Source organism: Nicrophorus vespilloides, unplaced genomic scaffold (assembly GCF_001412225.1).
Source record: "Nicrophorus vespilloides isolate i.1.1-1 unplaced genomic scaffold, Nicve_v1.0, whole genome shotgun sequence".
NCBI lineage: Eukaryota > Metazoa > Arthropoda > Insecta > Coleoptera > Silphidae > Nicrophorus > Nicrophorus vespilloides.
In genome coordinates this window covers 288,292-302,322 of record NW_017096602.1, presented here as the reverse complement: position 1 = coordinate 302,322, position 14,031 = coordinate 288,292, and the positions used below count along the sequence as shown (strand labels likewise).

The 14,031-nt window shown below is 29.6% G+C and overlaps 1 protein-coding gene across 1 annotated transcript; it reads right to left on the bottom strand.

The window, feature by feature from the left end:
- Positions 1 to 5,818: 5,818 nt before the first annotated feature.
- Positions 5,819 to 13,028, bottom strand: LOC108557590 (membrane-associated progesterone receptor component 1). Its single transcript, XM_017914177.1, has 3 exons — positions 12,446 to 13,028; positions 12,147 to 12,296; positions 5,819 to 7,069 (listed from the first exon to the last, which is right to left on the bottom strand). Exons 1-3 carry the CDS (start codon positions 12,756 to 12,758, stop codon positions 6,960 to 6,962), a joined length of 573 nt encoding a protein of 190 aa, XP_017769666.1. The 5' UTR covers positions 12,759 to 13,028; the 3' UTR covers positions 5,819 to 6,959.
- Positions 13,029 to 14,031: the final 1,003 nt, after the last annotated feature.

Below are 14,031 nucleotides of genomic sequence, written 5' to 3'. Positions count from 1 at the left end.
CGCTAAGAACAATAACATCATTATTAAAATAAAAACTTTAAAAACTATTTTATTTCACTTTACCACTTTACTTTATTAACTATATATTATTCATAGAATTAAGTAAAATAAATTAAAAATTCAACTGCTACAAAGGGCTAATAAATAATATTAATAATAAAAAATAAAGAAATTTTCACCAACTTTATTGAAAACACGATAAATATATAAAGTTTATAATAATCTTATGTAATAGTTTAACATTTAATACATTTTTTTATAATCTCATACATTCAACATAAAATTTAATTAATTAACCAACTTTATGTAATTAAAAAACGGCAACATTCAACAACTCTTCAACATTATACACTTGATTTCATATGTTACATACAAATTTTATTATGTAGAATGAAACATAAAGATATACAAACTTTACTATTGTTTATTTCTTCTTGTATAATAATAATAACGTTTATTGCAACAGTTACATACATACATAAAAACTAAACATAAATACAAATTTATAATTACAATAATTAAAAACAATTGCGCTTGAGTAATAATTATAAATTATTTATTTACAATATTATCATAAACGATGTAAGCGAATGAATTTGCGTATTACCTGTACAAGTTGCTTAAAAGTACGGTATATAATTTTAATCCATAGAGTTCTTTCCGGTAATTTAAATATTTCAGATTGAAAACTGCTGAAATTAAATGTTATTACATGAAAGTAATTTTGAGGTTAACCGGCTTAATAGAAGAAAACAGACAGTAATATTAATTAGCACACGAGTTGTTGCATTTGTTGTTTAATTAATATAACTTTTAATAACAATGAAATTTCACTTATTACACCTAACTGTATAACAAATATTAAAGTTACAATCAGCTGACCAATATTATTTAACTAAATACTTTTAATTATTATAATATAAAATATTTTAATTCTATAGATTTCATGTGTTTCAAATAAACTACTTATATTTCGTAGGAAGAAACAAGTTAATAAACTAATATGTTTAGAATTCTATATGAAATATAGACAACGTTATTATTTATTAATATTATGGTCTAATTGTGAGTTTTTGCTGCTAATTGGCTGCATGAGGTTTGTTATTGAATTACCATAGAAATATTGAGCTTTTTTCAAGCCAATAAATGGGAATAGTTGGCTATGCATGTTACGTAAGAGATTAGAGGTTAAATGTAAATTCGACAGCAGATGCTTACTGAATCTGTATGTGCACTTTTATCTGCGAGAAATATATCAATGTTTCATCATTTTGAAAGGTGTCCCATGATACAGTTATTAGCACCAATTAAATGTAAGCAAACTGTTAAACTATATTATCGGAAAGTAACATTTTAAGGTTAACCGGTTTACAGTACCAAATGAAGATAACAGATCTTTTCTTTTGAATTAATACCTGCTGCCCTTTGCCATTCAAGACTTACGTTAAGCGGTGAAAAGTCGAAGACGATATTCGATTATTGTGATTTTTATAAGTCAGTTCATGTCAAACCAAATAATATTGAAGGGGTTAATAATTTTTTTTGCAAAGTATACAAAAAAACAATATTTTAAAGAAAGCAAAGATTAACAAAATACTCTATTTAATGTAAATAGTTGAATAAATTAAAAAGAAAACAAATTTATAAACAATTTTTTTTGCAATGCTTTGCTACAGGGAATTCTTTGAGTTTTCAACGAATCAATTGCTATACAGTTTAGTGTAATGCAGATGCGTTTCGTTACCTTTCTTGAAAATCAGGTAGCTAGGGTTTACAAGGAAATACTTTCTTCCGTTTTCTTAGAAAAAAAAAGTGAATAAAGTAGCACTTGCATCTGCACAACACTTTCTCAAAATTTAACTGTGTAAATTTGCCAAGAAACCATAAAAAAAATTTATAACCATTTTTTTTTTGTATACCTATTTTCATCTTTCATTTTTGTTATTTTTCCTTGCAATTTGCAAATATTTATAACGTCTCAGTGCTGTCTATTCAAGATGTATGTATTCTACAATATGCAGTAAATGAATTTAGCAAACTGTTGTTGAGAATTGTTATTATCTTGCGTTCGCGAAACACCTATTTGTTTTCATAAATAGATTTGATCATTTAACTATTTCAATTGTATATTATTATCTATCATTGTTCTGCTATGCATTACAATAAGTCATAATTAAAGTCTAAGCCGTATTCTAGTCGTTTGCAAATTTCATTTTATTTTGTTGCTCAAAGAATGCGTGAGAGAAATATGAACGCGTTTTAAAATCTGTAACAGTTTATATGTTTTTGGTTTTAGCACCTTGCTCGAACAATCTGAACGCAATGAAGAACTTCATTTCACAGTCAATAAGTGAGTGTATTGAAAAATTTAACACCTTGTAAATTAATGTACAAAAATAGAAGAAAAAAAATGATAAGAAAATGAAATAGATGAGCAGAGACACGGAGGTCGATAGCACTTCTGCATATTTGTTAATAATGTTGGTAACATTGTGAAAGTTAAACAACACATCTCTCTTTAATTGGTGATCGTTATTCACAAATGAAATTGTATAAAAAAATAATTTTGTTGTAAGAAATGATTAAACAAACACTTTGAAAATTAGAAATTAAGGTAAATAAATAAATGATTGCACAATTTATCAATAAAATGAAATTAATTATAGTTCGCATTCAAGAAACAAACTGCGCCTAACACAGTTAAGTGCGCTATAACGCTTTATAAGGACGGAAATAATACGACTACGCAAAATAATTTTAAATAAATTATAGTTAAAAATACTAGTTTGTTCAATGCAAATGTTTATAAGTTTTCGATTAAAAGCGTACTATAAATTAAGATTTATAACATTTATATTAATTATTTACTATTGATTTTTACCACTGACATGAAGTGATTACAACAATATATAATTTTACTGTTTATTGTTGGACATTCTTGTCAAACTTTAACTTAACTCAATGTAAATTTTCTTCCATTAGCTGAAATCTTAATTACGTAGTTTTTATTTATATATTTGACTATTAACTTTGACAAAAATTAAATGATTGTCACTTAAATTAACATATAGAAAAGTCATATAATTATTAAATAAATGTTATAGCCTTAGCTTCTCGACCTAATTGATAAATATATACTACATTTTTTAAAAAATAATATTGATTTTTCTTCATTATTTATATCACAGAAATAGCTATGGTTGGTCAATAGACCTTTGCAGCTTTAATTATTTTATTATTTCGATTGAATGGAAATGTTTACTTTTTATGTAACTATTACAATAAATATTATTATTTATATTTAGAAATGATCTATTAACATTGATATCAACGTGTTAAATGTTTCTTAATTGAGTTATCTTATGGAAATAAGTAGTAGTTATATAGATATATTGTGTACATATACTTATTTTTAGCTATTCCTTCCAGTTTTTATTGAGACACTTAAGTTCTTTTAGCTCTCTGTGAATATTATTGTATGTACATATTAGTTATGTATATTTTATGTGTGAATTGAATTATCTTATCGAAAAAACTAATATTATATAATTCTTATAGTTGTTATCAAACAAATACGTTTTCTGTTGCATTTTTAAAGAGATTTCATTACTGTTTATTAAATTTAGGAACTTTCGTTACTAACTAGAAATATATTAAAAGTTACATTTATTTAGTTTTCAGCAAAAATATTATTATAAATAATAAAAAGTGAATAATCAAATTGAATTTTATAATTGAAGGTTTTTAATGATGATTGCAAATTAATAGATTTAATTTATATAAAGATTTAACCAACTAGTATTTTTATGTATATATTTAGACACGATCTATTAACATTGATATCAACGTGTTAAATATTTCTTAATTCATTTATCTTATGGAAATAATTAGTAGTTATACAGATATATTGTGTATATATACTTATTGTTTATTTGTTATTAGCTGTTCCTTCCAGTTTTTATTAAGACACTTAAGTTCTTTCAGTATTGTTGTATGTGTGAATTGAATTATCTTATCGAAAAACTAATATTATATAATTCTTTTAGTTGTTATCAAACAAATAGGTATTCTATTGTTTTTTTTAAGGAGATTTTCTTACTGTTTCTTACAATTTAAGAACTTTTGTTACCAACAATATTCAAAGTTACATTTATTTTTTTTCAGCAAAATTATTGTAAAATTAGTTTTATTCAATTTGAGTATTATAATTGAAGGTGTTTAATGATCATTGCAAATAGATTTTTATACTTTTCTTCATATCTCACTTAGTTGTGAGTGTTTATTTTGTTTCTTAGTATTTCAACATAAATATGAGTAAATATTTTTTTAATTCTACGAATTGTATATTTGTGTTGTATTAAAATATATATACTTCAAAGTAGTAAATCTTGAAAAAATTTCTTGGTGTCTTGATGGGTATTGTTACTAACAAGTCACGTTTCTTTTTTGTTGCTAATTTACTATTGATTCAAGGAGTATTAAGTGCCTAAGAATATCAGTCAATCAAAGTATTAATATCTAGAGCAGCAGTTCCATTACTTTTATTGATTAGCACTGGTAGAGCTTAATTACTGCTGACTGTCAATTCTAGTCATGTAACATCCACCACTACAGCAGTGGCAGTATCAATGCAAATACCGATCCTTATTTGCATTGCTACTGGAATTCTGAAGTGCCATATACAATACAATTCCAGTGGATAAAGTAGCGTCGTCTGTAGGTTGTCAATAGGTATCATAATTTCGGTACGGATTGTAATCGCGTCGACGTGGCAACGGCGCATCGACCGAGGAGTGCGTAGACAACGAACGAACGCTACGTGTGTGTGTGTGTGTACAAAATCGAAATGGTTTTCGGGATGCATTCGAACCGGCAATGGTTGTGTTGTTGTTTCGGTGAGCCTTTCAAACTTTGGCGGTCGATTTTGACAGTCCAAAGAGATGGGATTCCCTCCAAAAAAAAAAAAAAACACAAAAAAAAACCTGGCTGCCTAAGATCTCCGCACTGAATCGAGCATGCAAAACATACGGGAATATTGCCGTCTGTAATGTTGATGTTTGATACCTATCCACCTCCTGTCAGGGTCACTAACACCATAGCATTTTTTTTGCTCCACCGCACTACTAGGTGTGTACCCAACGACGCATTGATCTGATGGAGCAGCTCCTAATCTTGCGGATAAAGGAGAAAATATGCGTATTTCCACAATGAAACGTAATAGTTTTGGGTCCTCCCGGTTATCTATAGATGCTATCTTACATTATCTATTCGCATGGCTGAAATGCAACTCGGATCGTACACACGCTGAATTGAAAATATTTATTTTCGACGATAACGAAAGTTGTGGAGGCATGTGTACGCTAATTTCGAAGAAAATAATAATAGAAAACAAACGTCGGTGCTGCCATATGTCATTCAACTTGCTCAATACTACAATTGTTACCAATTCCGAAAATTATTCAATGTATACTAAATTCTAATTATAGGAATATTATAGGTCAATCGCAGTTTATATAAAATAACTTGAAAAAGTCTATTCCACGTTAACAATTACATAACTGATGATCTTTACCTACTAGATTTTTGGTAAAATGTCATGATGGCGTCGAACTCTCAACCTAACTCGTTCGATTATCATTAATCTATGGATGCTCGCTTAGAAAGTTGGGTGTCGTTTTGTAATTTGGAAAAAAAAAAACAGTGTTTAGATCAACTAAACTTTAATAATAATAAAATGTTGAAATGTTGTTGTGTTCATTAAGAAGTACGGGGGAGGGGGTTACAAGATGATAAAATATTTAAATATAAATAACATCGAGAACAGAAGATTGCACACGAAAAAAAAATAGTTATGGATCATTTGCGGATCAATGTAATCCGCAGTTCATTAACAAAAATCGTTCAAGAAACAACGTAAAAGAAAAACAAAACAACAAGTTCCATTTATTCAAAAACTTCAAGCAGTTTTCAAGCGAAAACAACAAAAAAAAACAGACTCCAAAATCTTGCTTCATGGTTTTAAGTCGTTTCTCTGCTTTATTATTAATATTAATAATTGTTGGAGGGATGGACTGCTTCTGCACATTCATTAATAGTTTTAAGTAAATGATAGTTACAAAACTCGTTAAGCTACAATAGCCCACATATATACTGGTAATCGTGTTTGTTTGTATTTTTATATATATATACATATTACATATCATTAAAAAAATACTTCCAAAAAGCAAGCAATCCATATTGTGTCCTTTCCTCGAACAAATATTCCCATCTTCTCTGTATTTTTTTTTGTTTAATTACATTCATGTTATCACAATTTTATTAAAAAAAATTAACAAAGTAACACACAATCATTATTATATTATTAAATGCGATGCTCGGGAGCTTTAACATAACTGCTGCCTACCAATTATATTTTTTTTCTTCGATTTTTATAAAGGAGTAACTTTGAAAACGGAAACAGAAAGTTGCAGGAGGAGGAACATAGTTTCTTTCTTTTTTTTTTCGAACAAGGAAACAAACAACTTATATACTTATAAACCCTTCACAGTGAATTAAAAAAAAAAACAACAACAAACTATTAAATAATAAGACATCCCCCATTGCCACTATCCTCCATCCTTCGCGAAAATACGTTTACGTTCTAAGTAACAATGCAAGCCGTCGCCGACGGTGAAGAGAAAGTCTTTCTTCCTCGTCGTCGGCGGCAAAGATATTTAAAACTAAATAAAATATTTATATAATATATCAGATAAAAAAATATATAGTACAAGATTCAGACTTCTTATTTTTTTTATATGGATGTAATAAAAAACAAAATTATATATATTTTTTTTTAGAATGGAGTCCATATTCCGTTTGTATCTTCTTCCATTTTTTTTTTCATCTTCATTTTTCCGGTTATTACGTTATTAATTCTTTTTATTTATATATTTTTTTCGAAATCCAATGTATTTATTTCTCTAATCGTCCTTCGACTTATCGACACTCGTGTTCGCCTCGTCCTCTTCATCGGAATAATTTGTGGCCTGCTCACCGGGCTTCAATAGGCGACCAACCAGATCGTACTTTTCTAAAAAAGAAAGAAAAAATCAATACATTAGTATATCATACTGATAACAGTTAATAAACACATGGATTAAATTAGTGTCTGAAACAATTATTCATAAGCTAAATTCAGTTTTGAATGTTCTCATTTTGCAAAAAAAGATATTTTAAAAAGTTTACATTAAATTTAATGACATTTATATTGAACACATCCAGGTCAAAAAATGATTAAAACATAAGTACATTTTCAATACTCTCAGATTTTTCCCTCAATTGTAAAACAGGAAACATAATCTGACCTATATGCTTTTCTTGAAGCTCAAATAAATGAATTCATTAATAACTTTGTGGGAACGATATAAAGCTTCAGCTTATATTGAAAAATATGTGCTAAACCTTAGTATTTTAAATTTTGAAGAGTCTCATACAGATCAATAACAACATTTTAATGTATACATTGTAGTGAAAATTCTTGAAATCAGCTAAGTTAGATGAGACCAAATTTACTTATTCAAAAGAAATCAAATATTGTAATAACAATGACAGCAATGTAATTATTATGTAAAAACCTCTCTCGTTAAAATGAAGATGATGCAATATTTAATGCTACAATTACCTAAATCAATTCAATATAAACAGCCTACAAAAAAAAACTAATTGCATTATATAATTGGGTGTACATTACATTATCAGAGTGCAGTAATTCGTTACCGAAGAACGCCGGTTCTATAACGGCATTATTCTTTTAAAAATTAATAATCCAGAACGGCGCAAACCCCAACGAAATTAATCTATTCAGTTAGTTATATATTCCAGATATATTTAGAAAGTTCAACAAATTGAACTAACAAAAACGTAAATAACGAAAACACGTATTTCTCAACAAGAATAATATTTTTAAAAACGTATGGGAAAGTGGTTGAGAAAGTATATAAATAGATAAACATCAAAATGCATTGTCTCAGAATGTTGAAGAAAATGCATAATTACGTTTAATGTAGATCGCAGCAATGCTTCTCTAGGACTGAAGAATTTACTTCGTTTCGTGGAAATACATAATTAAGTGTACGGTCTTGTCGATTTAAGAAGATGTAAAATACTGAAAGCATGTTTTTTGTAGTGGTTTATTGGTTAAATTCACAACTGCTTAGTATTTTTTTGATCATTTTATCGTTAATTTTCGATGTATATTAATAAATATTCATAAATTAAGAACACATTTTTGTAAATTAAATGTACACAATAAAATATCTTTTTGAACGTAATATAGAGCAGCGTTTCTCAACCATTACAGTTGCCACCTTGTGTCAAAACGAGGAACTGTTGAAATAACTAGAAAAAAATATGTTGGATCGCTTTTCAAAAAGGTTCAGAAACGCTGATATAGAGAATACTTAAAGTGAAAAGTACTTCTATTACATCACCGCCGAAATTGAATTTAATGTATATGGAAATAAATGTAAATAAAATGAAATTTAAGTTGCTTTTTCATCATAAACATGGAACATTATTTATTAATAGTTACGTAATCTCGCATTCAGAACGCTGAATAGAAAGAAGTCCTCGTTTTAAAATAAATATGTTTGCAAGGTTTCCCTCTGGTTGTTGACCGCATCGAACCCTCGTGGGGAGTGTACGTATGCAGTAATAAGGCTTGTTACGCTAATAAATAGACTGTTGCAGCGAAATGCCATTCCATTAGATCCCAAATGGCAAAAGATACGGGTCAACCATCAATTGCTCAACTTTTGAAATGCATTGTTTTTATTCGAAAAAAACGATTACGTTAACCACATCCTTCCGTCTTTCATATAATATTAATCAATTATCAAACAATTAACACATTTACCATTTAGACGGCAAACTTTTTGACCTTACGAACCACTAAACTTAACATTTTTAATCCCGTGAAACACTACTATGTTTTTTGTCCAGAAAAATAAGATTCTAAATATGAATTGGTACATGTATTTACATTTGGGCTTTTATAAACATGAAATGTAATAAAACGAAACGAACTACATGTTGGCCATACATTTAGTGTATTTACATTATTTACATTATTTTCGTTGTTATTATTTTTTAAATCACAATCCAAAAATAGCACATAGGAAATTACATGTCAGACAGAACTATGTATGTTATAATAAATATATTTACATTGCCAAACCCAAAAAAAGTAGCAAGTCGTAAGTTTTAATGAGTTGTTAATTAGACAAAAGCTTCGTGAGAAACGGCCATTATAATGATAATGCTTTACCTTTATCTAATTAAATAATTTTACTTGTATAAAGAAATGCATGTTTAAAAGAATATCAATCGATAATTATCATATTTGTATCATTTTTTTAGTCAGAGTTTAAATTGTAAATAATTAGTTAAAAAAAATCAAACAGCAAGCTTAGTTTTCATGCATTAGGAAGTATACAATTATAGCCTTGTTGATATTTTTATTTTAACGTTTCTCTGATCTACACAAGTAACGTCGTTTTGCTTATTGTTTCGTTTCCGTTAAGTATCGGAATATTGAGTATTTATTTATAGACTACTCAAAACATTCATTGTCATAGAAACACTGAAATAAAAACAGTAAATGCCCTAACATTTTGAATACTTGACTGAGTATTTTCTACCGATATTTTTGGACTTGAAAAAAACTTATTTTTTTACATATTAAATATAGAATGAATAACATTATACATATATAGTTTACTTTTTTATTGCTTTAAATAGTTAAATATTAAATTGGATGAAGTGCAGCTCATGTTGAACCATTATATATGAGTTTTTCTCATTAACGGTTAAGTAATTATAAAGTTGTAATAATGTTACATCCGAATCACTTAATATGAACGTAATTTGTTTGGTAGAAATACATAACTGTACAATTGAATATGGCATGTAAACCTGGGTCGATATCTCTTTTGAAAGCAGTGTGTCAGTCATTAACCCAATAAAGTTTCAAAGTAATCACTTGTCGAACGTTGTTATTGCAGACATTAAATTAATGTTTGCGTTATTTGCACTAGGTTTATACATGTTTATAGCAAAAACCAAATAGCACAGTACAAGTATTTGAATGTAAACGAATTATTTTTATTCCAATTAGAGATGTTTAACCTTTCGACTCTTAGCTCAACTTCGCATCTGACTTTAAGATTTCCGCGGCCAAGGTTGGACCCGCAAACGTCACTTCGCGAAAATAAAATCTACATTTCTGTCTCGTCGACTGCGTCTTAATTTTTTAATTAAACAGCCTTGAACAGCTGCAATTGTACATTATAATTAACTAATATCTAGACAAATTCAAAACATGCAATTAGAAACTGCCCTCTTTTGCCATTTCCTATGGCGTGGGAAGTAAAAACAGGAAAGATGATGTTCGCTAATAGTATAGTACTTTAAATATTTGCTGATACTAATTTGAATACTATACACATTTACTTGTGAAAGATTGGCACTTAATAACCTACGAACTAATCGATATAAAACAATAACTACTACAAAGCAGTAGCATGTCTTCAATATTTGACAAGTGTAAGTCAGATTTTTCATAACTTAGAAATGGGAGTGCCGATTTAAGTTTCATGTCGTTGCAGCAATTTTAGTATACAATCAAAATAACATTTGCTTTTTGCATTTAACAACTAAAAAATACGCTTCTGTATATTACAAGTGTGCTAAATTAAAAGAATAATTATACTTGTTACTTTATATCTAAAGAATTGCGATATATTTTTTCTAATATACACAAAAAAAAATCAATTTAAATATTTCATTTAATTGAAAATATCTATTTCATGAAGATTTGCTAGTATAAAAATTTAACAAGTAATTAATCTACAGAATCATATATTGAAAAACTGAAATTATCAAGAATTCTATTATCGTTCTAAATACATCAAATAAAGTTATGAAGATAGGAATAACAACCAAAAAGTTTCAGATCATTTTATCTACCTTAAAAATTTGATTAAAATACGCATTATCTGTTGAAATTATAATAAATATAGCGTGAAAAAAAGTTGATAATTTGACCGTTAGGAAATTAGATTATGTTAATACGAAAAATATACCATTGAAACAAAACGCGTGACCTTGGCCCTTGAAAAAATAACATTGTAAGAATTCCAGACATATTCAAGTGACTTTGCTACAAAAGAACCGCACGTATTCATGACTTTTTGTGTGATGTTGCGTAAGACAAAGGAAATGTAATTCATTTCATTCACGGACGGATGGATTCTAATTACTACGGTTCTTGCTCCGAAATACGTGTATGTAGATGCAAAAGTAAGGAAAAACGTAAATGTTACATGTACACGAAACATCAAATTGAAGGTTAAATATAAATATATAGAATAAAAGAGACATAATAATATGCATGACTTTTTTGCACTGCTATTGCATTTAACTAACAATTAACATTAACAAATATTCTATGGCTACAATAACGTTAATGCGTATTTTTAAAATACACTAAATCACTGTATAACAGGGACGAGACAGATTTTATAATCTTACAGAGATTTGTTAGCTTTACTTATCACTGAAAGCGGTTATCTGTAGGTTACGGTTGGCTTATCGCACGAAATTCATCAATCAATGCGATTGGTTAGATAGTTGTGAGAAATGAAAACGGAGAAACTAAAGTGAAATGTATAACGCTTTCGAATATTAGTTATTGATTCGAGTCTAATGTTAATTACTTGACAGAAGCTGCATTTATCGGAATGCGACATATAGATTTCTACATTATCACGAACATACTAATTATAAATAATTGAACGCCTCATCGCTGCAAACAAAATAATGAAGGAATAACGTGTTATCGTTATTTGCATGAACTACGACGTGTTATGGATTTTATGCAGAATAGCACTTTCTTTTGCAGGATATTGGAGTGGGTCAGTGTTGATAAGAGTGTCAGGTCTAAGGAATAATTCTCGAATTGTTTACCAAATTGCGTGAATTTCAAATACAGATAAGGGAGGCATATTTTTTTAACAAAGTAGTGATAAATGACTATTCGCTTTTGCATAATGCAATGTCACTGCAAAATTAACAAATATGCATAAATAAGTAGTTTATGTGTGTGTTACCTTTGAACTGCGCCTCCCATTCTCTGATTGAATCCATTTGTTCAGTATTCAGGTCGCTAAGGTCATCGTAGCCCTCGGTGGAGGCGGACACGTTGAATGTGGCTAGGCCTCTGGATGCGTCTTTACCACCGAATGCGGCATAAGGTCCACCTAATCACGTGCGAAGAGCATTTAATAAAATAATTCGATTAACGAAAGAGATTATGTGTTGGTGACTTGCATTCATATACATAGACATACACGCATCGTATCATCATCACGTTACGTATGCACTGGGCATCATCAACATATATACATACCAGGACCGTAGAAGCGTTTCCCTTTGGTCATGTCGTAAACACTTCCGTTGACTGCGACAAGTACTCGACCATCCTCCTGGGTGCCGTCGTACTTCTTCAGCTCCTCCACGGTGAAATCCCTACGCAATTTCGGCAGCTGCGGCTCCGGCGGCGACGCCGTGTGCACCGGCTGGCGGCTCTTCAGGATCTTGTACATCAGGAAAACGATCAGCAGGATGAGCGTTAGATTCAATGGATTTGTGAGTTCATCGAACAAGGATTGCGGCTCGGGCCCGGCCTCCTCCGCTTTGTTATTGTTATTAACATCGGCCATCTTGCTGCGTCCACACTCTAATCTAGCGAAATCCTCTGCTTCACACTACCTGTCCTCTCCTCTGCGGACTTCCTAACCAATAAAACTGCTGCTCGTTGGTTGTCGATAGAATTATTGTTGCTGTATGTATGTTACTACATGCAGATCTTCACACGAATTGGCAGCACCCTGCGGGGAATAGGTAACTTCACTCTGGCAGAACCTCAAATGATTGAGATTCCGAATGCCGAATATCCAATTGCACACTAGCGGCTTCCCGTCGCGACACTAAACAATTGCATTGCGCGTGCGCACGACCGGCAATCTTCGAAGACACTTCTCAACCTCGAAACGTCATCCGTGTTATGTGGAGACATTTCTGGACACCCCCGTTTCTCTTCCACTGTTTTTTTTTTTAATTTTACATAGAAACATTGTTTACAAAACATTCGGAGAGAGCGTCTCTCACATTTATGTTAAACCAACACAGAATCAGCACATTCATTCTCTTACGCAACACACGCATTATATGTAATTACAATAACATATGATCAAGCTATTTTTAAAACATTAAAAACTTCCTTCAATAATATCTGAATGTTTCTTTTATTCATAAACATTGATTACTTTTCTTCTATGAATATATTTATGCCCCATACAGGAGCAAATTCACATAAACACAGCTATAAATAGCAAAGTTATTTATACGCACAAATAAAATAAAACATTTTAATTCATTCAAATACGCCTGATTTTGTGTCTATTTTAAATTATTGTTTACTATTTTTAAATGGCACACATATAAAATAATATTTAGAGTGTTTAAACTGTCACTCGTACATAAATGACACTATTTGTATGCAATATTTAGATTGTAGTCTCTTATTATTTACGACCAATACCATAAAAGTGTCATTACCATTTTTTTAAGAACATCTTAGAACATCAAAACTATCTTCCTTTTCCCGAATTATTATCTTCCAATTGGTCCCTTACGAATATAAAGTGAGACCTTTAAATCTTTAACTGTTTTGGTTTTAATAGTAAAATCCGTTGCATCCATTGTTGAGAGCAAAAACCTTGTGCGCGGACTTTCTCCGAAAATCTGTTATGAAAGGTCAATTTCCTTTATTATAGTAAACTAAGGCGAGAAATATTGTAGTGAAAATTTCAGTAAATGTTATTAAGGTCACGACAACATCTTAGTACATAAATCATTTGATATTTTTCTATATTAAATGAAAATTAATAAACATATAGTATGCGAGAAAACAAAGTTTAGATCCTGCACATG

Bases quoted from the DNA above. Each gene is read 5' to 3' on its own strand.
- LOC108557590 (XM_017914177.1), bottom strand. From the start codon at position 12,758: ATGGCCGATGTTAATAACAATAACAAAGCGGAGGAGGCCGGGCCCGAG. The intron at 12,297-12,445 runs GTATGTATATAT...GCACGTGATTAG, and splicing joins GAAACGCTTCTACGGTCCTG to GTGGACCTTATGCCGCATTC. The intron at 7,070-12,146 runs GTAACACACACA...TTTCTTTTTTAG, and splicing joins ATGGGAGGCGCAGTTCAAAG to AAAAGTACGATCTGGTTGGT.